General features: G+C 34.7%; 1 protein-coding gene across 3 annotated transcripts in view; it reads left to right on the top strand.

The window, feature by feature from the left end:
* The window catches only part of WDPCP (WD repeat containing planar cell polarity effector), a 369,317-nt gene that overhangs the window by 238,215 nt on the left and 105,599 nt on the right, over positions 1-25,503 (top strand). For 2 of the 3 annotated variants that reach the window (XM_068564387.1, XM_068564385.1), the window contains exons 14-15: positions 2,960-3,046; positions 19,000-19,102. In XM_068564387.1, the coding sequence (XP_068420488.1) occupies positions 2,960-3,046; positions 19,000-19,102 (190 nt within the window). The remainder of the gene's footprint in view (positions 1-2,959; positions 3,047-18,999; positions 19,103-25,503) is intronic. The other variant, XM_068564386.1, reaches the window with a different exon arrangement.

Here is a 25,503-nt window from a genome sequence, read left to right as displayed (position 1 = left end):
GAAAGGGAGAATCTGTGTGACGAGTGGGGACCCAGAAGTCTTCATGGTGGTTCCCTTTGGGTCCTTGATGGGAGAGTAGGCTGCAAGTAGACAAAGCCTATCAAAGAGCCTCTGCTGTGACACTGAGAGCGAATGGAAAGGCTGCAGAGTGCTGAGACATGCTTTAATTCTGGTTCAGCCAAAGTGAAGCAACCTCACTGAGCATTTATATGAAACCTCAGAAATGCCATGCTTTAAGAATAAGGACCACATACTAAGACTATTTACAAAACTGAAGTAAATCTGCCTTTAAATATCATAAAACCAACTTGACAGGATCAAAAGAATCTACCACAAATTTAATGCCTTGCTAGTACAAAACTCAATATCCTTTAAAGAAAGACAATATAATCCAAACTCCCTGAAATGTCACATCCACAATGTCGAGCATAAACAATGTCGCACATTACTAGGTGTGTGAAGAAGCAGGGAAATGTGATGTATTATGAAGAGAAAAAGAAGCTAATAGTAACAGACCCTGAGATGACCCAGATGTTGAAATGAGCAGACAAGCACTTTGGAGCAGCTATTATAAATATGTTCAAGGATTTTAAAAGAAAAGAAGAACATAATGACTGAATATATAGGGATTCTTAGCAGAGACATAGAAACTATTAAAAACCATGGGGGGAAGAATTCTAGAAATGAAAAATATGAAATCTGAAATCAAAAATTCTACTTAGAAAAATAACAGACACTGTATAATAAAGGATTAGTGACTTTGAGGATAGTTCAATAGAGATCATCCAATTTGAATAAAAGAAAGAAAAAAATTTCAAAAACTGAACAATGACTCACTAACATGTGAGACAAAGTCAAGTGCTCTAAAATACATGTAATTGGTGGAAAACATCAGTCTATAGATCCAAGAAGCTCAGTGAACTCCAGATAGAAGAAAGCTTTACCCAGGCACACAACATCTTGGCACAGCATATCCAGACTATTGAAACCAATGATGAAGAGAAAAATCTTTAAAATACCCAGAAAAAAAAATTACATAAAAGGATCAGCAACTAATAGGAACTATCACTGACTTCTCATCAGAAGCAATGATGCCAAAAAATAATGGAACAACATATTTAATGTACTGAAAAAATCAAAACTCTCAACACAAAATTTTATATCTAGTGAAAATTACCATAAAATGAGAATGAAATAAAGACACTTTTGAATAAATGAAAGCTGAGACAACTCAGCACAAACAGACCTGCACCGTAAGAAAAATTAAAGGATATTCTTCAGGCAGAACAAATATGATGCCAAATGTGGATATACATAAAACAATAAAGAGCTTTGGAAATGGTAAACGTGGATTAATAATAAAAGTATTTTTTCCTCATGCCAAAATTTCTTTAAAAGATAACTGTTTAGAGGAAAAATACCAACAATACATTGTGGTGTTTATAACATATGTAGATATGAAATGAATGACACTAACATCACGGGGGTTGGGGTAAATGAAATTATACTGCTGTAACGTTCGTACCTTTTACCTGAAGTGGTATAATATTAATTCTAAGTAGACTGTGATAGATTAAGATTGCATATTGTAGTGCCGAGAGGATTTTCTTAAAAATTTAAATAGATGTGCAACTTTAAAAAGTCAATAGAGGAAATTTAAAAATACATAAAAAATACTCAACCCAAAAGAGGGCAGTACAGGAGAACAAATAGAAAACAAATAAGCAAGATGGTATACTTAAACCCAAACATTTATAATTACATTTAATTAAAATTAACTGCACACTACAATTAAAAAGCAGAGATTGAATTTTTTTTTTAGTCCAAGATTGTGGAACTGGATAAAAAGCAAGACCTAATTATATTCTGTGTATAAAGAGAAACACTTCAGCTATTATGACACAATAAACTGAAATTAAAAAGATGTACCATGCAAACAGTAAGGTATCAGACAAATTAGACTTCAGGACAAAGGAAGTATTACCAGAGACAAAGAAGGACACTTGTGATAATGAAAGTTCAGCAGAAAGACATAATTCTAAATGTTTATGTACAAAATAACTTAGTTTCAAATATATGAAGCAAAAGCTGACAGCAAAAAAGAGAAATAGACAAATGTAGTAATTCACAGAACAAGTAGTAAAAAAAAAAAATCGATAAAGATTAGTGAACCTTTTAACCAACTTAACCCTGACAGTTTTTGAATCCACATCCAACAACTTTAGAATGCACGTTCTTTTCAAATGTATGTGGAATATTCACTAAACATAGACTATCTGCTGGTCCATAAAATAAAGCACAATACACTTTAGTAGACTGAAATATGACACCAAAGGAATTAAATTACAAGTCAATAACATTCATATATCTACAGTTCCCAACTATTTGCATATTAAACAGCGCTTCTCTGAAAGTCTCATGGATCAAAGAAATCACAAGAGAAACTCGGAAATATTTTTAATTGAATTTTAACGAACATATCAAAATGTATGGGATGATTATACAGGCATACCTCATTATATTGCACTTCCACTTTATTGTGCTTTACAGATACTGCATTTTTTACAAATTAAAAGTTTGTTGCAACCCTACCTCAGGCAAGTCTATCACACCATTTTTCCAACAGCATTTGCTCATTTCATGGCTTTGTGTCACGTTTTGGTAATTCTTGCAATGTTTCAAACTTTTTCATTATTATTATATTTGTTATGGTGATATGTGAACAGTAATCTTTGATGTTACTACCACAACTCACTGAAGACTCAGATGATGGTTAGCATTTTTTTTTTTTTTTTAGCAGTAAAGCATTTTAAAATTAAGGTATGTACAATGTTTTTTAAGACATAATGCTACTGCACACTCAATAGACTACAGTATGGTGTAAACATAAATTTTATATGCAGTAGGAAACCAAAACATTCTTGTGACTTGCTTTATTGTAATATTCACTTTATTGCAGTGGTCTGGAACTGAACCCACAATATCTCCAGAGTATGCCTGTAATCCATTATATAAAATGAGGCACCCTGAGTCCATACTGATACGAGTAAGTACATAAATAAAGAAATAAAGCCATTTAATAAATATAAAAGGAATGATAAAATGAAAAAATCACAATTTGGCAAACATCATAGTAATAGTTGAATAAGGCAACAGTCATTAATGAATGCTGTAACTGTGAGAGAAAGTTTCATGAGAATACAGGATATTATTTACATAGTCTCAAAATATTTCCCCACAAAATATGTATTATTTACAAAAGGAAAAAGAGTTACTTTACAGTGGAGAAGGCTGGTACACACCATGTTAATCAAATGATCAAAATGGAGCAAATAAAAATAATTTGCTACCTTATATATTGTTATAAGAACACAACAGCCCTTCTGTGGCTTTCCTGCAAAAAAAGTGCAAAATCTGGATCTAATCATGAGGAAATACCAATTGAACCCAAATTAAGGGACATTCTAATAATTAGCCTATACTCTTCAAAAATTCCAAGTTCACATCAGTGAAAAGACTGAAGAACTATTTTATACTAAATAAGGAGACTAAAGAGACATACCAACTAAATCTATCAAGAAACGGATCTGTGTGCTGTGTGCTGTGAATTGTTACTGGAACAATTGGTGAAATTTCAGTGATTAAGTGGGAGTAATGTTATCAATGTTAATTTCATGATTTGATTGCGGTTATGTAGGAGAATATCCAAATTTATAGGAAATAAACACTAATGTATTCAAGAGTGTGTTGGCAACTTACTCTCCAATGAGTCAGAAAAAAAAGATCTTTGTACTGTACTTGAAACTTTTCTAAACACTGAGAATATTTAAAATTTTCACTATTGTCACAGCTCTAGACTATTGTTTCTCTAAGTAGAAGCTGTGTGGTTTTGAAGTCTATTTCTGTTGGTCACAGAAATACTTTTAATTCTGTGTCTTTGGGACCTTATTCTGCTTTTCAAAATTCAAGTGACCTCTCCAACCTAATTATTACTGTGGCATAAAAGACAGTCAGTTACTACCCAAGATTGCTTCTCTGTCCCCATGTGGATGGCATGAGGATGACTGTGCCTTCTGAACTTTCTCATGTTGACATCCCTAATTACCTTGACCATTGGCACAGGACCAGTTGGAATGTCAAGTGTGTGCTATTTGATAATGCTATAAAAAGACCTATAGCTGCTGCTCTCCAGCCATCTGTGCCTTCCCTTGGCATGATACTATTGGGTAGTTTGTCTTCCGTTGGCATGATTTCTATAGCATGGCTTACATCTGCCAACTCCTAGGCACTTACTTGGTGATCAAGTTGACATAAAATAGCTTCTTTGGCCCTGTTTTTATTTAGAAGAGTTTTATACCTGTAAACTTCTGAAGCAAGAATTGACATTTACTATATACATTATAATTGTAATTATATACAATATTATGAATATAGAATTTTCTGACCTCTATTGACTCAAACCTATCTTGGATTTCCAAGTTCAAATTTTCCCAGTCAGAAGTCTCTGCTCTGAAGAATTAATCTATAAATGAAATGTACCTCTTCTGTTTTAAGACACTGGATTGAGTGTATACATCAGCTTCTCCCTCCTGTGCCACATCTCTATGAATGATGGAACATACGTGTGTGTATGTGTGTGTGTGTGTGTGTGTGTGTGTTTAAAATTTATAACTGGAATTCAAATCAAGAATACATAAGAGACCGGAAGCTGTGAGGAATCCACTGAAAACTGTAAAACACACAAAATAAGATTGAAAAAAGAAAGCAGAAACCTAAATGTCCAGATAAGATGGCTCCCAAAGTTGAAAGAAGCACCAAAAGTTCTCCATGCCCTGGGAAAGGGGATACTAGGAATCACAAAAATGTTCCTGGGAAAGCAAGGGTGAATAATCAGGTTGTAGCAAGGTGGGTGAGTGGAGAAGTCAAAGCAAGTAAATACTGATAAACCCCAGGTACTATTAGAAAAATAAGCTGATGTATGTTAAGAATTTAAGAATATTCACCAGAAAAATAGGAAGGGTGATTTTATGAACTGAATTGTGTCCCCCTCTCTTTCCAAATCGATATGTTGAAGCTGTAACCCCTAATGTGACCATATTTGGAAGTGAGGCCTTTAAAGATATAGTTAAGGTTAAGTGAGGTCATGGAGGTGGAGCCCTAATCTAATATGGCTGGTGTATTTATAAGAAGAGGAAGAGACAACAGGGATGCATGTGCACAGCGGCAAATCCAGCAAGAAGGTGGTCACCTGCAAGCCAATGAGAGAGGCCTCAGGAGAAACCAAACCTGTCAGCAGCTTCCTCTTGAACTTCCAGCCTCCTGAACTGTGAGAAAATAGTATTCCTCTTGTTTCATGTGCCCAGCCTTTGGTATTTTCTTATGGCAGCCCTAACAGACCAATACAAATGGTGTAACTTTAGAATCAGTAAATAAGAAAAACACAAAATAGAAGACTTGATAAATTATTGCAGAACAAATAGGAAATAATCAAAATGAAATAAATAAGGGTATGGCAAATAGAAAGTAAAAAATAAGCTGGCAAGAATGTCTAAGCATCAGTAATTATAATGTCAATGAATTAAGTTCACCTACTGAAAATCAGAGACCACAAAATTGGATTTTTAAATATCCAGGTATGTGTTGCATATATAAAACACTCCCAACCCAAAATAACATGGTTCAAAAATATATATAAATAAAATATATATAAATATAAAAAATAAAAATATATATAAATAAAATATATATAAATATATAAAAATATATATAAATAAATGCTTCCAAAACCAACTGTCAGAAGAAAATATCTGAAGACAGAAGTATTAAAAGGGAAAAAGAAGGTGAGGTACTTTTAAAGCATGTGCTCAAATTCTTTGATACTCCTCTTTTCGAAAGGTGGTGCCTTACCCTCTCATCCCCTTGATGTGATCTGGACCTGGTAACTCACTTCAGCTATGAAGTATGACTTCTGAAACTAGGTAATAAAATGTGTTGTGGCTTCCTTTTTGCCCCTTTCTCTCTGATAACTTGCTCTGGGGGAAGCTAGCTGCCATGTCATGAGGACGTTCAAGCAGCCCTATGGAGAGGCCTATGCAGTGAGATACAGATGCGTCTTATGAATGGCCGGTAAGGAACTGCATTTGCCAGCCATGTGAATGAGCCATCTAGAAGCAGGGCCTTCATACGCAAACTTTCAGATGACTGACCCTCTGGCCAACATCTTTTCTGCAACCTCATGAGAGACCCTGAGTCTGAATTGCCCAGTTAAGTCTTCTTGGATTCCTGACCCTCAGAAATTGTGATATAATTGATGTTTATTGTTTTAAGCTACTAACTTTGGGGGTAATTTGTTGTGCAGCAATTGATAACTAATACAGAGAGATCCTTTATAATAATATAGTTGATAATTATAGAAGTAATCCATCAAGTAGAGATAGCACTATTCATTTAACTACAGAGCTCCAAAATATATTCTTAAAAAAAAAAAACCTTCAAGAAAAGTTGAAAAATCCACAAAGTGCAGGATGTTAACACACCCTTCTCTGAAAACCATACACTGAGAAGGAAAAAAACAGTAAGGATATTAAGGATTTTAATAACAATGTGAAAACCTGACCTAATGAAGATATGTTTAATAAACAGAATGCATGTTATTAATAAAATAACACTCATTTTAAATAATGATCATATCTAAGCCACCAAGGAAATATCAACATATTCCAAATATTTCTACCACAGAAATCATATTCAGTGACTTCTGTGCAGTAAAAGTGAAAATTAACTACAAAAAGATCACCCCAGGACTTCCCTGGTGGCGCAGTGGTTAAGAATCCACCTGCCAATGCAGGGAATACGGGTTGGAGGCCTGGTTCGGGAAGATCCCACATGCCACAGAGCAACTAAGCCCGTGCGCCACAACTACTGGGCCTGCACTCTAGAGCCCACAAGTCACAACTACTGAGCCCACGTGCCTAGAGCCCATGCTCCACAACAAGAGAAGCCACTGCTATGAGAAGCCTGTGCCCCACAACAAAGAGTAGCCCCCGTTCACCACAACTAGAGAAGGCCCGTGCACAGCAATGAAGACCCAACACAGCCAAAAATAAATAAATAAAATAAATAAATTTTTTAAAAAAGATCACCCTGATAAAAAATAACATTATGTGCCCCCACATTTAATAACATACTTATTAATAACTCTTCGGCTAAAGGTGATCTCAAAGTGGAAATTATAAACTTATAACTTAATGACAATGAAAATATTACATATCAAGGTCTGTGGCTTGCAGCCAAAGCAGTAATACTCAGAAGAAATTTCATAGCCTTAAATTCATTATTTTTTTTAAAAGATTGAAAATAAATGACCTGTGCTTTCATCTCAAGAGGACAAAGACAAACAAATCCAAAGAATGTAGAGAAATGAAATTAATGAAGATAAAAGAAGAAATTAAATTTTTTAAAGTAGAATTTCTCAATAAAATCAAAGCCATTTTCTAGAAAAGACGTGTAAGATAATAGTTTAGGAAAATATCATCAAGGCATAGAAAAAGAAGACACACACACACATAAATTAGGATTGAAAAGGACATAATTATGGCAAAGGAAATTTGTTTTTAGAGAGGATGATACTATTAATTTTGTTTTGAATTTATTTATTTTTATCATGGATAAAAAACAGAGGGAATAAAATAATGAATTGCCATATACCAATCACCTAACTTCAACAAGTACCTATACATGACCAAACAGTTTTCATTTATATCTCCAACCACCCTACATCCCATTTTGGATTATTTTGAAGCAACATATTATTTTACTTTAAACGCTTCATTATGTATCTCTGAAAGAGGAGTTTTGTTTTTTTTTAAAGAAACGTCATTGCAATACTATTATCAAATCTAAAGAAATTCCTCTTAGTTTCTTATTTTATTTATTTATTGGCTGCATCAGGACTTAGGTGCAGCACGCGGGCTCTTTTGTCATGGTACACAGGCTTCTCTCTAGTTGTGGCGCGTGGGCTCAGTAGTTGTGGCTCACGGGCTCCAGAGCGAGTGGGCTCTGTAGTTGTGGGGTGCAAGCTCCAGAGTGCGTCGGCTCTCTAGTTGCGGCATGCAGACTCTCTAGTTGTGGCGCGCAGGCTTAGTTGCCCCGTGGCATGTGGGATCCTAGTTCCCCAACAAGGGATGGAACCAGCATCCCCTGCATTGCAGGGTGGATTCTTAACCACTGGACCACCAGGGAAGTCCCTCCCCTTAGTTTCTTAATATCATCAAATAATCCAGTTCATGTTCATATTTCTCTGTTATCTCCAGAAATATTTATTTTTAAAAATCTAAAAGGTAGTTGTATCTCAGGATCAACCAGGTCCAACATTTCATTTGATTGATGTGCCTCAGTGGTTTAAAGTCTATTTTTTTTCTTTTTTGTATTTATTTCAAATTTTTTATATTTATTTATTTATATCTTTTGGCTGTGTTGGGTCTTCGTTGCTGCGTGTGGGCTTTCTCTAGTTGCGGTGAGCTGGGGCTACTCTTCGTTGTGGTGCGCGGGTTTCTTGTTGCAGTGGCTTCTCTTGTTGTGGAGCATGGGCTCTAGGCCCGCAGGCTTCAGTAGTTGTGGCACATGGGCTTAGTTGCTCCGTGGCATATGGGATCTTCCCGGACCAGGGATTGAACCCATGTACCCAGCACTAGCAGGCGGATTCTTAACCACTGTGCCACCAGGGAAGTCCCTCAGTGGTTTATTTTAATCTGAGTTCCGGCTACCTCTCTTTTCCCCACTTTTTTTGCAGTTGTGCTGTAGAATAAACTGAGCCATTTGCCCTATAGCGTTTCTCATATTTTGACATGTGCCAACCTCATATCTTTGGAGTGCTTATTAATATGTTCCTCTGTCTCCTGTGTTTCCTGTAAACCATTAGTTCATTTGGGTCTGTTTCAAGTGACCATTTTTTCTCCTGGTTAGGGTCACATTTTCTTAGTCCTTCTCACCAAAAGTGAGGTCATCACTTTTGGTTTTATCCTTCATTTATAGTGTGTGTGTGTGTGTGTGTGTATATATATATATATATATATATATATATATATATATATAGTGTATATATATGTAACTAAAGATGCATATATATTCATCTATACCCCTGTTTTTAAATAGAACTTCTGTTTTAGTGTTTTAGTAGCATATTAAAACATTGTTTGGCAACTTGATGTTTTTTTTTTAAATTTTATTGAAGCATAGTTGATTTACAATGTTGTGTTAATTTCTGCTGTACAGCAAAGTGATTCAGTTATACATATATATATATATTCTTATTCATATTCTTTTCCATTATGGTTTATCACAAGATATTGAATATAGTTTCCTGTGCTATACAGTAGGACCTTGTTCTTTATCCATCCTATATATAATAGTTTGAATCTGCTAATCTCAGACTCTTAATCCTTTCCTCCCCCCCACCCCTTGGCAACCACAAGTCTGTTCTCTATGTCTGTAAGTCTGTTTCTGTTTCATAGATTTGTTCATTTGTGTCATATTTTAGATTCCACATAAAGTGGTATCATATGGTATTTGTCTTTCTCTTTCTGACTTACTTCACTTAGTTTGATAATCTCCAGATCCATCCATGTTGCTGCAAATGGCATTATTTCATTGTTTTTCATGGCTGAGTAATATTCCATTGTGTGTGTGTATATATATACACATACACATACACATACGTATACACATACCACATCTTCTTTATCCATTCATCTATCGATGGACATTTAGATTATGTCCATATCTTGACTATTGTAAATAGTGCTGCTGTGAACATAGGGGGCACATGTATATTTCCTAATTATAGTTTTGTCTGGGTATATGCCCAGGAGTGGGATTGCTGGATCATATGGTAGCTCAATTTTTAGTTTTTTAAGGAACCTCCATACTGTTCTCCATATTGGCTGTACCAACTTACATTCCTACCAACAGTGTAAGAGGGTTCCCTTTTCTCCACATCCTCTCCATCATTTATGATTTGTAGACTTTTTAATGATGGCCATTCTGACTGGTGTGAGGTGGTACCTCATTGCAGTTTTGATTTGCATTTCTCTGATAATTAGCGATGATGAGCATCTTTTCATGTGCCTGTTGGCCATCTGTACGTCTTCCTTAGAGAAATGTCTATTTATGTTTTCTGCCCATTTTTTATTGGGTTGTTTGCTTTTTCATTATTGAGTTGTATGAGCTGTTTATATATTTTGGAAATTAAGCCCTTGTCGGTTGCATCATTTGCAAATATTTTCTCCCAGTCTGTAGGTTGTCTTTTTGTTTTGTTTATGGTTTCCTTTGCTGTGCAAAAGCTTATAAGTTTGATTAGGTCGCATGTGTTTATTTTTGCTTTTATTTCTATTGCCTTGGGAGACTGACCTAAGAAAACATTGGTATGATTTATGTAATAGAATGTTGTGCCTATGTTCTCTTCTAGGAGTTTTATGGTGTCATGTCTTTTATTTAAGTCTTTAAGCCACTTTGAGTTTATTTTTGTGTATGGTGTGAGGGTGTGTTCTAATGTCATTGATTTACATACAGCTGTCCAACTTTCCCAAAACCACTTGCTGAAGAGACTGTGTCTTCCCATTTGTATATTCTTGCCTCCTTTCTTGAGGATTAATTGAACATACGTGTGTGGGTCTATTTCTGGGTTCTCTTTCTGTTCCATTGATCCATATGTCTGTTTTTGTGCCAGTATCATACTGTTTTGATTACTGTAGCTTTGTAGTATTGTCTGAAGTCTGGGAGGGTTATTTTTCCTCAGGATTGCTTTGGCAATTCTGGGTCTTTTATGTTTCCATATAAATCTTAGGATTCTTTGTTCTAGTTCTGTGATAAATGTCATGGGTAATTTGATAGGGATCGCATTAAATCTTTAGATTGCTTTGGGTAGAATAGTCATTTTAACAATTTTAATTCTTCCAATCTTAGAGCATGGCATATCTTTCCATTTCTTTAAATCATCTTCAATTTCCTTTACTAATGTTTTGTAGTTCTCAGCATATAAGTAAGTCTTCCACCTCCTTGGTGAGGTTTATTCCTAAGTTGTTTTTTTTTGGATGCGATTTTAAAAGGGATTGTTTATTTACATTCCGTTCTGATATTTCATTGTTAGTGTAAAGAAACTCTACTGATTTCTGTATGTTAATCTTGTATCCTGCTACCTTGCTGAATTCATTTATCAGTAGTTTTGTGAGTCTTTAGGGTTTTCTGTATATAGTAACTTAATTTTGTTATAATATCCTGGGAATAACTCTGATCATTCTATATAGCAGTATATAAAATGATCAGAAGACTTTTAAAAAGTATGATAATAATATATACAACAGTGCAATAAACATGAAAACTTAGTGAACGTGAACAAACTGAAAAAATTGAATTCACTAAAATAGAAGAATTTAAATAAACCAGTAGCTCCAAGAACAAAATTCAAACAAGCCAAAAATATAACTCCTAAAAAGAAGCAGTAGGTTTTATTTATGAATTAAAAACTTTAAAACTTATTCTAACATGAAAATAAGTATTCCAAGTAAATTCTCCATTTGGTAACAAAATCTAAATTGTTCGCATATATTTTCACATTTAAAGTAATTATTCATTGTTCTTATATAAGAAAGATTATTTATGTAGTTATTCATGTAGACATTAAGAACTGATTACTAAAATTTATATTAACATAAATGTACCTACGAGATAAATTATTTTATAGACTTCCTTATCTTGAAAGTTACTTTTCCCTCAAATCTACAAATATGACATTTCTAAAATATCAACACATTATCAGAAATATTTTATTCCTAATTCTTAAAATTTCTTATTAACCAGATTTGTCCTACGAAAAGAAATGTTATTTTAAATAAGTACAAAAAGAAGTGTATCAACATTTTACTTTATCTTTACTTGAAATAAAGCAGCATGAAATTAAATGTTCTGAAAGCAGGTTTGGACAAGGCTTAAAGCTGCAAAGCTTGTACTTAATGAATTTAAATTTTATATTATCAACTGATTTGAACTAAGTAAAATATTATAGCAGGGAGGGCCAGAACATGGTAGTCTTAAATGTGTAGAAGCTGTTGCATGTCTTTGTAAGTGCTTCTGTTATCTCATACAAACCTATTAATCCCCAAAAGCATAACAAAAATTAGAAAAGGTTATAACAACATCAATATGTTATAATAGTTAAACTTATCTGTCAATGACTAGTCCAAAGTATGATTTAAAGATGAAAATCTACTCAGGATTTTTTTTTAGCTTTGAATAGTTTTTTTTTTTTTTTGGTTGTGCTGCACGGTTTGCAGGATCTTAGTTCCCCGACCAGGGACTGATTCCGGGCCCTCAGCAGTGAAAGCATCGAGTCCTAACCACTGGACCACCAGGGAACTCCTTAGCTTTAAATGCTTTTTGTTGTAAATCTGCATATTCATTATAGTAGTACATTAAATATCACCTGTGAAAGGTAATGAGCTCCCAGTAATAACAAGTCTTTTATTCCAGATCTTAGATGATACAGAGAGGATATGTGTAAATTTTTAAACGTGGATCATAGCCAAAGACTATCAGTGTTTGTCATCTTTTGTTCAGTGGAAGCCAATTTCACTTAATAGTGCTAAAAGATGTTACTAATATAAGTCAGTTTGGCAAACGGTAAATTAAAAATTGTCACTGAGAATGACAGAAACTAAATAGTTCATTCTTCTGAATATTTTTCTGAAAACTTGCTTCCACATTAGTAACACTTTTATAATAAAACCATTCACTAACTAGGTAATCCTGAATGGGTGGCAGTAAAGGTTGGGATTTATCAATATGACACTTTTCAAATCTATTGTCATCTATGTTATCTCTTTAGACCCATTACATGCCATTTTAATCTTATACGATAAGTCTCCAAAAAGAGACCAAGGAAACAAAAAAGGACTGTACAACTTAGTGTCTCCTTGTGCCATGTGCCTCCGAGACACATGATTCTAAACATCTAAACATGGTACGGTAACACAGTTCACTAGTATGTGAAAACCTTGATGGATGGGCATCAGGGGGTAGATACATGTTTTACGGGGCTTGAAACTTATACTTCTGAAGGAAAATAATTTAATTGACCTAGAGAATATTACGCTTAGTGAAATAAGTCATAGAAAGACAAATACTGTATATTATCACTTAGATATGGAATCTAGAAAATAAAACAAACAAATATATATAACAAAACAGGATAAGCCTCACAGATATAGAAAACAAACTAATGGTTACCAGTGGGGAGACAGAAGGGTGGGAGGGTCAAGATAGGGGTATAGGATTAAGAGATACAAACTTCTATGTATAAAAGAGATAAGCAACAAGGATATATTATACAGCACAGGGAAATATAGACATTATTTTATAATAACTTTAAATGGAGTATAATCTATAAAAATACTGAATCACTATGCTGTACACCTGAAAATATTATAATATTGTAAATCCACTATACTTCAATTTAAAAAAGAAAGTTAAAAAAAATAATTTAACATTTCAAGTACAAAATTAGGTACTGGGAAAGATATGTACAAATAAGAGGCAGAAAAGCTTAAGCTTTATAAACTTTGTAGTAAATTTACCTCTGTATCTGGCACGTAGTAAACACTCCATAATTTGTGGAATAATTTTTGATTAATAAGTATTTAATTAAATTTAAAGTCAAGATGAGAAGGGCATGACTTTCCCAGTAGTGGTCTCTTGCAGTGTATTTAATATAATATCATTTAACAGTACCTTACCCTTAGTCTCAACCAGCTTTACTGCATGTCCTCTATTCTTGTACGTGCTGTCCTAATCAAGTAAAAGACATGAAAATGAAATATAAAGCCAAGTGGCTTTTACTTTCTTGACTTATTTAGAATATGACCATTTCCCAGGGGTATAGGAACATATTTAACTGTATATATCCAACATTTAAACTAAATTGCAACACTAAAACTATCTAAAAGTTAAAAAATAAATATATCTAGAGGATAGCCAATTGGGGGGGTGATATAGATACTAGATACTAGATGTCTTTTATCACACTGTAAAGATTCATGCATGAACTGTCTCAAACTGAGAGGTATGGAGTTACAGAAATATACTCTCTACTGCATTTTACTAAAAACTACATTCATATATATGAATAGTGAGACGGTCCACAGAAAGATTAAGAAATGAAAACCTTCATGGTACAGATATAATATCAACTCAAGAACTGTTAAGCCTTATTACCTTCTTGAAATTAATGACCCCAAATTCCCTATAACAGTTAAAAAATTAAGAGTAGAAATCACAGAATTAAGGAAGAATGAGAGAGAGAGAATATGTTCCAGAAATAATTTGTGGACCACAGATCTTATAGCCAACACTTACATCACTGTTAAACATAAAGTACTAACATTAGTAACCCACAAAAAAATTGATATTTTTTATGGGTAACTTTCTTTTTCATTGATTTATATGCCTATATACTTGTGCTATTATATAGTCTTAATGTTAACTAGAATAAGTCTTAGATATTCTTGACCATTTACTTTCACATATGAATTTTAAGATAAGCTTGTCAAGTTCCATGAAAAATCTTGAAGGGATTTTGATTGGAATTCCACTGAATTTTACAGATTATTTGGGGTCAGAATTGATATCTTTATGATATATAGTCTTTTCAGCCATAAGCAGGTGTATATCTGTATTTAATCAGGTGTTCATTTATGTCACTCAGTAATGGGTGGTAATTTCTTCTTAAATGCATTGTATATCTTTTGCTTATTTTCAGTGAAGAATCACATACAAATTTTGCCAGAGACAAGAAGATAGGAAAAAAAGCTGCCTTAGCTTATTTATAAGGCTAGTATAACCTTGATACCAGTTGAGGGCTTGTTAGCAGTCAAGTGCAAGTAAAGTGATAGAATTTCTTAAGAACACAGACGCACTTATATAATACTGTACAGCAACTATACCTCAATGGAAAAAAACATAAATGCAAAAGTATTAAATAAAATACTAGCAAACTGAATACGGGAGTATATATATTTTTAAATTACTGCTAATTTCTTCATTGAATATAAGGATCTGTTATGAAAGTATCATGCCACTCTTGGATTAAAAAAGAAAAACAATATGATTTTTTCAGTTGATGTACATTTAAGTTGCTTCCGATTTTTTATCATTGTAAGTACTGCTGTCAGGAATTCCCTGGTGTTCCAGTGGTTAGGACTGCATGCTTTCACTGCCAAGGGCCTGGGTTTAATCCCTGGTTGGGGAACTGGGATTCCACATGCTGCATGGTGCAGCCAAAAAAAAAAAAGATAGTCTTAAAGAAAAAATAAGTATTGCTGTCATCACCAATCTTGGACATAAGATTGGTCACATCATTTCCTTAAGAAGATTTTACAAAAGTATATATATGCAAATTTAAATTCTGATGTATTATTAAAATATGGAATCATCAAACTTTTTCCATAAAGGACCAAATAGCAAATATTATAGGCTTGTGGCCCAAAAGGAAAAATTGAGGTTATTATTTAGGTACTTGAGAAAACAAATTTCCATAGATTTTTATTGATAAAATTAAAAATCTATTAATTGAGTACAGTTTTCATAATAAAGTTCTACAGATGTGAAAAATGGAATTCTTTTGCGGGGGGATAACATTTCTCTTAATGAGGGTTGAAAGGTGGTTTTCCTTAACAAAATCTGTTGCAAATGTTCACTGTGAATACTGATCTATGATGAGATTTTATGTATTTTCAACTTTGCAAATTTCTTTCCTCATAGATAAGTACTGCCAAATATTGATATCAGTCCATGAGCGTATGGTTTAATTGCACATATTCACCAATCAGAAGGCATTTTTACAGTTCTATTAGCTAAAGGCTAGACTGCCTTTTAACATGTTACTACATTGCAAATTAATTACTTCCTATTAAAGTTCCGTAATTGCAACATTAAATAGACTTTGGAATATGGACATTACCTTTGCACTTGTATCAAGGTTGAAAAATGCTGCTGTGGGCTGAAATATATTGCTGGGAATTTGTATAGGAATGGAGATCTCACTTCTTTTTTTAACTTTTGACAGTGCAGGAAGTGTATAACACAGCCTATAACACAGCCTATTACTTGCAAGTCAAACAATGTTAGTTCTCACTGAAATGAGTTTATCACAATACAAGTTTCACATATAAGTACTGTTTTGCTTATAATAGTTTCAGATTGAAACACTTTCAAGTCTTCAGCATAAGGTAATTCCAAAGCCATTCAGAGTTGAGTGGTTGAGCACAGTTCTTCCAACCATTTAAAAATGTAAACACCATTTTCTTTTAAAATTGAAGTACAGTTGATGTACAGTATTATATATACAGGTGTACAATATAGCAATTCACAATTTTTAAAGGTTATACTCCATTTATAGTTATAAAATATTTGCTATATGCCCTGTGTTATACAATATATCCTTGTAGCTTAATTTATACCTAATAGTTTGTACCTCTTAATCCCTTATGCCTATAATGCTCTTTCTTCCCTCTCCACTGGTTTGCTCTTTATATCTGTGAGTCTGCTTCTTTTCTGTTATATTCACTAGTTTGTTGTATTTTTTAGATTCCACATGTAAGTGATATCATACAGTACTTGTCTTTCTCTGTCTGACTTATTTCACTTAGCATAATGACAAAACAAAAAAACCTACTGAATGGGAGAAAATACTTGCAAATGATATGACTGATAAGGGGTCAATATCCAAAATATATAAATAGTTCATACAACTAAACATCAAAAAACAAACAACCTGATCAACAAAATGGGCAGAAGAACTGAATAGACATTTTTCCAAAGAGGAAATGCAGATGGCTAACAGGCACATGAAAAGATGCTTATCATCACTAATCATCAGGGAAATGCAAACCAAAACCAGGAGATATCACCTCACACCTGTCAGAATGGCTGTCATCAAAGAGAACACAAATGACAAATGTTGGCGAGGATGTAGAAAAAAGGGAACCTTCATACACTGTTGGTAAGAATGTAGACTGGTGCAGCCACTGTGGAAAACAGTATGGAGGTTTCTCAAAAAACTAAAAGTAGAACTACCATATGACCCAGCAATTCCACGCCTGAGTGTATATGTGAAAAAACAAAAGCACTAATTCGAAGAGATACATGCACCCCAGTGTTCATAGCAACATTATTTACATTTGCCAAGATATGGAAGCAACCTAAGTGTCCATCAACAGATGACTGGATAAAGAAGATTGTGGTATATATCAGGCGTCCCTGGTGGTCCAGTGGTTAAGAATCTGCCTGCCAATGCAGGGGACATGGGTTCGAGCTCTGGTCTGGGGAGATCCCACATGCTGCAGAGCAACTAAGCCCGTGTGCCACAACTACTGAGATCTGCGCTCTAGAGCCCTCGAGCCACAACTACTGAAGCCCGTGCACCTAGAGCCCATGCTCCACAATAAGAGAAGCCACCGCAATGAGAAGCCGGTGCACTGCAACGCAGAGTAGCCCCCGCTCACTGCAACTAGAGAAATCCCACGCGCAGCAGCGAAGACCCAATGCAGCCAAAAAAAAAAAAAAAAAAAGTCATAAAAAAAGATTGTGGTATACACACACACACACACACACACACAATGGAATACTACTCAGCCATAAGTAAGAGTGAAATTTTGCCATTTGCAGCAACATGAATGGACCTGGAGGGCATTATGCTAGATAAACACCATTCTTTACTCAAGGGCTGTACAAAAAGGCAGGCTATATTTGGCCTATAGGCCATAGTTTACTGACCCCTGCTCTGTAAAGTCTGTATTCGCAGTAAATGTAATAAGTGCCTGTTTTCCCCCAAACTTTGCAACCAGTAAGTAAGAACTTTAAAAAATTTGTCCAGTTTGAAATTACATTTTTTCAACTTTGAACATTAGGACAGTGAAATACCTTTTCATGATTATAGGCCATTTATATTTCATCATTGAAAACTTGTTGTTCATGTTCTTCTTTCATTTTTATTGCAATAAAATTCTCATTCCAACAGTCACCCTGTGTACCAAAAAGAGTTCAAAGTCCTTTTTTGTGGCTCTGTCTACTTCTTTAGAATTATTTTCCACTGCATTTTCCCACACATCCAACATTCCTTCCATATTGAAAGACCTGTCATTGCCTGATAGAACTGTGTTTTCTCAAGCTTCTCTACATATGTGTACCAGATATCATTCATTTTCTGTTGCCTTTTCTCCGTTTTCCCTTCTACTATAACTCTTATTTATCCTTCAAGATGCAGATCAAGGATCATTTCCTCCTCTTTGGTTCTACACCATTCTTAACTCTGCCATAAAACCTATTACACTATGTTACTAACTGTTGTTTACAGTTGTCTTTCTCCCTACTGGGCTGAAAGCTTGTTGAGAAATGGTATTGTAATTGATCTCTCTTTTCACAACTTAATAGGCACTGATTATTTGTTGACTGAATGAGTTCAAGATAATAGTAGTGTTAATAATATTAACAAAGTAATATGTGCCAGACACATAAATATCAGAGACAAATTTGTGTAATAATATTCCTTATAAAATGCTTATCATAATGAACAATTGAATTTTGAAGAAGCTATCTCAGATAGTAAAATTTCATTAAAGAAAATAGCCACTAAGATTTTTATTCCCTGACAAAACTAAGTATATCAAACATTGGATTTAAAAGCTTGTCTTTTTGCCTAAAGACTTAAAATAATTTATTTAAATAATTGCCACTAGTTGTAGCTATGATTTCCAATTCAAGAAAATTTGCTTGTACTAGAAAACTGAGAAAATTAAAATACAAAAAAGAATATTCATCAGCCATGTCTGTTTTGTAATCTATTTTTGTTACTGTTTTGAAAGAACAGTAAGTTCTTTCTTTCAAAATCTCCTTTGTAACTTGACTAAGATACATTTTGGATTAATCTTTTATTTTGCTTTATTTCCAAAGGACATCCATTACCTTGCACTAGATAAGGGCGAATTGGCACTAGCTGAAGTGGCAAGAAAGAGAGCTAGTGACATTGATGCAGAATCAATAACCTCTGGAGTTGGTAAGATTTAATGCTGTTTTTTTAAAGTGCTTTTTATTTTAATCAATACTTATTCAGTATCACTTCTATTTACATTTGTAGGGCATGGCTGGTTAATTTGAATTACTTTCTTTGTGAAGACAGTGTCTTTTTTTAGAAAAAACAAGAATTAAGCCTGGGTAAATAGTACAGTATGGATATTTAGCTTGGAATTGTGTTAATATGCAAATTAATAATCAGTAATTAATAACTACTTACCAAAAAGTTAAAAAGTCATTGTTCTTTTCATAAGATTTTAAGGAAAACAGTTTATTATTATTAGTGCTATTATTAAAATTAACCAACACAGGAACTTATATAATCCTTTATTTTTATACATAGACGTGTCACATCTCAGAAGAATTCCCTCCTATATCAGACAAAGTACTTCACATGAAATTTAGGTTTGATGGGTGATTTTTTTTTTAGTTTAGAAGCCACTAGATTCATTTTACTGTGAGTCTTCCAAAGAAGATAAATCAAAAGCCTAAACTGAATCTAAAAGTCCATTCAAAACTTTATAATATAGAAAAATGATGTCTTTAAAAACTATAATATCAGCATGAGTTTCCTTTTTCTAAACTCAATTTATCCTGATGTGACTAACTCTGAAAGTACTGATCTCTGGGCATCCCAATTTCTATTGTTCCTGGTATATCCTATTCCTAAATTAGGCAGAGGACCCTCAGAAATTGTAATAGAATTTATTTCTTCATGGAACTCCTATAAAACAGAGAGGTTTCAGTAAGGTTTCCACTTGGTAAGTTGCTTGAAAATATTATAACATTGATTATCCATTGATGGATCATCTTGTGCTTTGTTTTTTTTTTATTTTAATTTATTTATTTATTTTGGCTGTGTTGGGTCTTCGTTTCTGTGCGAGGGCTTTCTCTAGTTGCGGCAAGCGGGGGCCACTCTTCATCGCGGTGTGCGGGCCTCTCACTGTCGTGGCCTCTCTTGTTGCGGAGCACAGGCTCCAGACGCGCAGGCTCAGTAGTTGTGGCTCACAGGCCTAGTTGCTCCACGGCATGTGGGATCTTCCCAGACCAGGGCTCGAACCCGTGTTCCCTGCACTGGCAGGCAGATTCTCAACCACTGCGCCACCAGGGAAGCCCTTGTGCTTTGTTTTTGTAATGTTGGCAGCCAAAAGGAACAATTGTCAGCTTCTCTCTAACATCACCACCAGAGATCCCAGTCTTCCAGTTGGTACTGAAGGACTCAAAGCCATACTACCAGGGTAGCTCTAAAGCTGAATACCAAAGCTGACAGTTGTTTACCAGAAAGATGATTTTGTTCTCCCTCCCCCACCCTGAAAAAGTTCCAAACTGATCAAACCCAAAAGATGCATAGACCACTTTCAAATCTTCATTCCTAATGGATAAAGGATATTCAATATTAATATATTAGATAAGAGTAACTTCAGTTGACCTATCAATGTATATTGTTACTTGCTAAGGATAGTGATGTGCATCCCAATAAAAACAATAATAGCTAATATTTACTGAATGCTTACTGTGGGCCATGCACTATTCTAAGTTAACCTACATTTACTAATTTAAGCCTCACCATAATTCTTTGAGGTAGGTACAGTTTATATTTGTGATAAGTCACTTATAACTAAATAATGAAACCATACCATATTAATAGGAATTGCGGTGTTACATCATGGGGACACAAACATCCTCCATCCCCATCCCTCTTGCCACTTAGGAAACACAGTAGGAGGTTAATTCATAGCAAATTTTATCAGAATTTTCCTTAGTTGTCATGTACCCTGCCTTTTCCACCAGGGTTTCAGATATAATGGAGGCAATTTTTGCATTTTAAAGCTATTTAAATTTACTAAGAGTGAAAGGAATATGAAGAGATTACCACGAAATTTCAGAAAAATGAAGAAACTCCACTATTCACCAAAATGCGTCCTGTGCCCTGTGTATATTCTGATCAGGTTACCTAGGCCAGCTGATAATTCCTAGCCAAAGAGCTTGGTGTTCCCCCTTTGAGCCCTGCCTCATTTCTAGTAAATACCTTTTTTTCACTGAAACCCTGTTACTCCCCATTTCTCAGCTTTTTTTTCAGGCCTTATCCTTTGGCTTTGATTACTATCTCTTGTCAAAGATCCATTTAATAACAACAGTAACTATCAAGAGGTGAACACCTTAGATAAATGTTCTACTCCACTTTTGTTCCAGAAAACTAGGGTGGCTCCCACTTACATTTAGCAGACAGAAAAAAAGAATCAGCAAACTTTAAGATACAACATTTAAAATCATTGAGTCTGAGGAGCAAAAGGAAAAAAGATTAAGTGAAATGGGCCTAAAGGACTTATGGGACACTCTCAAGCATACCAACAACTATGGAAGTCTCAGAAGGATAAGTGAGAAAGAGACAGAGAGACTATTTGAAAAAATAATGACCGGAAACTTCCCAAATTTGAGGAAAGAGATGGATCTACAAATCCAACCTCAGTGAACTCCAAATACAATCAACCAGGGGAGAGACCCATGCTAGGACAAATTATAATCAAACTATCAAAAGCTTTTCAGCTTGAAAAAAGCATCTTGAAAGCAGCAAGAGAAAAGCAACTTATCATATACAAGGTATCCTCAATAATATTATCAGCAAGCTTCTAGTAGAAGAAACCTTGGAGGCCTGAGGCAATAAAATGACATATTTAAAGTGCTGAAACAAAAAAGAATGTCAATGGAGAATTCTATATCCAGCAAAACTTTCCCTCAAAAATGAGGCAGAAATTTAGACATTCCTAGCTAAATAAAAGCTGAGGGAGTTCATTACCTTCCCTAAAAGTAATGCTAAAGGGAGTCCTACAGGTTGAAATGAAAGGATCCTAGATAGCAACTTGAACCCATATGAAGAATGTAAAGATCTCCAATAAAGATTAATACATGGACAAATATAAAAACAATTATTATTATAATATTTTACTACACTTTTTATTTTCAACAGGAATTAAAAGACAAATGCATAGAAAATAATTATAAATCTGTTAGTAGGTACACAGTATATAAAGATGTAATTTGTGACCTCAATAACATAAAGTTGGGGGACAGGAACACAACTTATAGGAGTAGAGTTTTGTATGCAATTTAAGTTAACTTGGTATCCATTCAAATCAGATTATTATAATTTAGGATGTTATATGTAATCCCCATAGTAACTACAAAGAAAATAACTATAGAATATACACAATGGAAATTCAGACGTTTCACTACAAAATATCAACTAAACACAAAAGAAGGCAGTAATGGAGGAAATTAGGAGGAAAAAAGCTATAAGAGGGAAAAAGGCTTTAAGACATACAGAAATTAAATAACAAAATGGGAAAAGTCCTTCCCTATCAGTAGTTATTTTAAATATAATGGAATAAACTCTCCAGTCAAGTCTGCACAGAGCAAAGAGGTTGTAGATAGGACTTGACCAGTGAGTTTATGTGGATGAGGATAAGTGAAAGACACCCGTCTCAAAAGAGCTAAAGTAAAAATAGGAATGTCATTGGGATCATGGGATATATGCTAGTACCAAAGGATAGGAATACAGGTGTATGTGAGACATAGCTGGAACCAGAAACTTAAAAGCTGTTTGGACTTTCTTCAATATTTTCTTTCTCCAAACACCATTTTTATCTTTTCAAGTTTTTAAGGCAGTAAGCAAGTTTGCCAGTAGGACTCAAACTTTGCATCCTTTAGTTGAGGCATGCAGAGGGAAAAATGATTCTCATTCTTGTTCCAGAATTTCCAGAGAAGGACTTTGATTCAGCTGGTTTCCTTACCCAAGTTGTTCCCATCAACTATGGCCAGAGGGCTGGGTCACATAGCTTCAAGAAAAAGGCTCCCACAATTGGATATGATATGGGGGTCAGTTTTTAGGACAAGGGTATTAGGCAGATAATCCTATAGACATCTACTTCAGACGTAAAGGAAAGAACCAAACATGACTCCATCCTGCAGGCCAGCAAGATCACCTTTAAAAGAAAGAAAATAGGTGTACTTTCAGGTATTCTGATTCAAGGCTCTTAGAAGACAAGCTGTCCCACAATCATTTGAATATCTAAGACAAGGGAAGGATCAGCACCGTATATCAGGATTTGAGCTGAAGAGACTTCCAAGGAAAGAAATGAGGAATGAGAAATAAAGGATACAGAACCTTGGGGAAACAAACACATAGAGCTGTTCCACTACCCATTCACTCACTCCTCAAACCATGCCTATCTGGCTGCTATCAAATTATTCCACCAAAACAGTTTTCACAATGTTACAGTGACTCCCCTCTCCCTACCCCACCATGATAGTAAATTGAGTAGGCATTTTTAAGTCCTCAACTCACATAACCTTTACAACAGTAGTTAAATATTATTCACTACTCCCTCCATGTTGAAATTGTCTTCTCGTGATTTCTCTGACATCATTCTTGCATGATTTTCTTCCTAACATTTTTCCAGCCATTCCTTCTCAGTTTCCTTTATTGCTTTGTCTTTATCAGACTTCTGTAAATTAACCAAATGCAGCAATCTGGGGAGGGTTTCAAGAAAAACAACTGAATTTCATGTAAGAACAGAAAGTTCTATAGTGTTGTTGGGGTTCTTTTAATATTTATTTATTTATTTATTTTGGCTGCACTGGGTCTTAGTTGCAGCATGTGGGATCTTGTTGCGGCCTGTTTAGTTGTGGCAGGTGGACTTCTTAGTTGTGGCATGGGAACTCCTAGTTGCAGCATGCATGTGGGATCTAGTTCTCCGACCAGGGATTGAACCCAGGCTCCCTGCATTGGGAGCGTGGAGTCTTACATACTGGACTACCGGGGAAGTTCTTCGTAGTGTTTTAACTTGCCCTTTTCCCATCTGCCCCACCACCCAGCTCCACAGTAGGCTTGAAAACCACAGCCCATAATCCTGGTGAAAATCAACAGCTCCAGGAGCCAGCAGAGAGTAAAGAACAGGATTGGAGGTCCTTCAAAGTCCCAATCCCAGATAACTATCATTATTTGACTCATGGTTCCTTGGAAGACCTCTTGTGTAAGCCTGTCTTTATTTGACCTGACTGGAAGCTCACTCTTTGTGAAAAAGCCTTTTCCCCAGGGTGCTTTGTGGAAAACTATTAGAGGCAGTTGTTTAAGATTTTGGCTGCCTGAGAAGGTAAAATAACTGCTGGAGCAAACAATAAGCCAACCAAAAAGCTAAAAAGGAAATTCTGGAGAATAAGATATCCATAGGAGATTTGAAAAGCTCGAAAATCTTTCTGGGACTGTGTATACTACTGTGTGCATGCCCAGGACTGTGTGCATTCTTAGGAAATATCTGAGATGGTCACCTAAATTCTCACCTCTGGCTGATCTGGAGGCTCTATGCATGCAAGCAGTGGAGGCTAAAGCTGAGTTGTAAAATGCCTAGTTGAGCATTCAAGGGGTTCCCTGACACACATACAGAACCCCCACCCAAAAAGATTCCAAGATATACTGGTTCTAGGATTAAAAATCTTTATCCAATCTGTCGATGACTGTTTAGGTAACTGAAAAGAGATTTCAGTGGCTGCACACAACAAGGAATATAGACTTTACAGAATGAGTTCAAAAGTTACCAAACAAGCAACAAATAGCAACAACAAACCTTGGAGAAGAGTGATTTACAGAGTTGCCACATTATATTTAAATATATTAAATAATATATTTAACATTTACACATTTATTAAATATTTATAATATTTAAACATATTACTTAAATGCAGTTTTTCATCAAAATTTTGTTTTTTTAATTAAATTTAATTTTTATTTTATATTGGAGTATAGTTGATTTACAATGTTGTGTTAGTTTCAGGTGTACAGGAAAGTGATTCAATTATAAACATACATATATCCATTCTTTTTCAAATTCTTTTCCCATATAGGTTATTACAGAATATTGAGTAGAGTTCCCTGTGCTATACAGTACATCCTTGTTGATTACATATTTTATATATAGTGGTGTATATATTAACCCCAAATGCACAAGGTTTCTGTGTATTAATTTTGTATCCTGAAACTTTACCGAATTTATTGATGAGCTCTAGTAGTTTTCTGGTAACATATTAGGACTTTCTATGTGTACTATCATGTTATCTGCAAAGAGTGGCAGTCTTATTCTTCTTTCCCAATTTGGATTCCTTTTGTTTCTTTTTCTTCTCTGATTGCTGTGTCTAGGACTTCCAAAACTATGTTGAATAAAAGTGGTCAGAGTGGATATCTTTGTCTTGTTCCTGTTTCAGTTTTTCACCATGGAGAATGATGTTAGCTCTGGGTTTTTCATATATGGCTTTTTTTATGTTGAGGTAAGTTCCCTCTATGCCCACTTTCCGGAGAGTTCTTATCATAAATCGTTGTTGAATTTTATC

Source organism: Eschrichtius robustus, chromosome 15 (genome assembly GCF_028021215.1).
Source record: "Eschrichtius robustus isolate mEscRob2 chromosome 15, mEscRob2.pri, whole genome shotgun sequence".
Lineage (NCBI taxonomy): Eukaryota > Metazoa > Chordata > Mammalia > Artiodactyla > Eschrichtiidae > Eschrichtius > Eschrichtius robustus.
The sequence above is the reverse complement of the archived record's forward strand: the minus strand, read 5'-3'. Positions and strand labels throughout refer to the sequence as shown.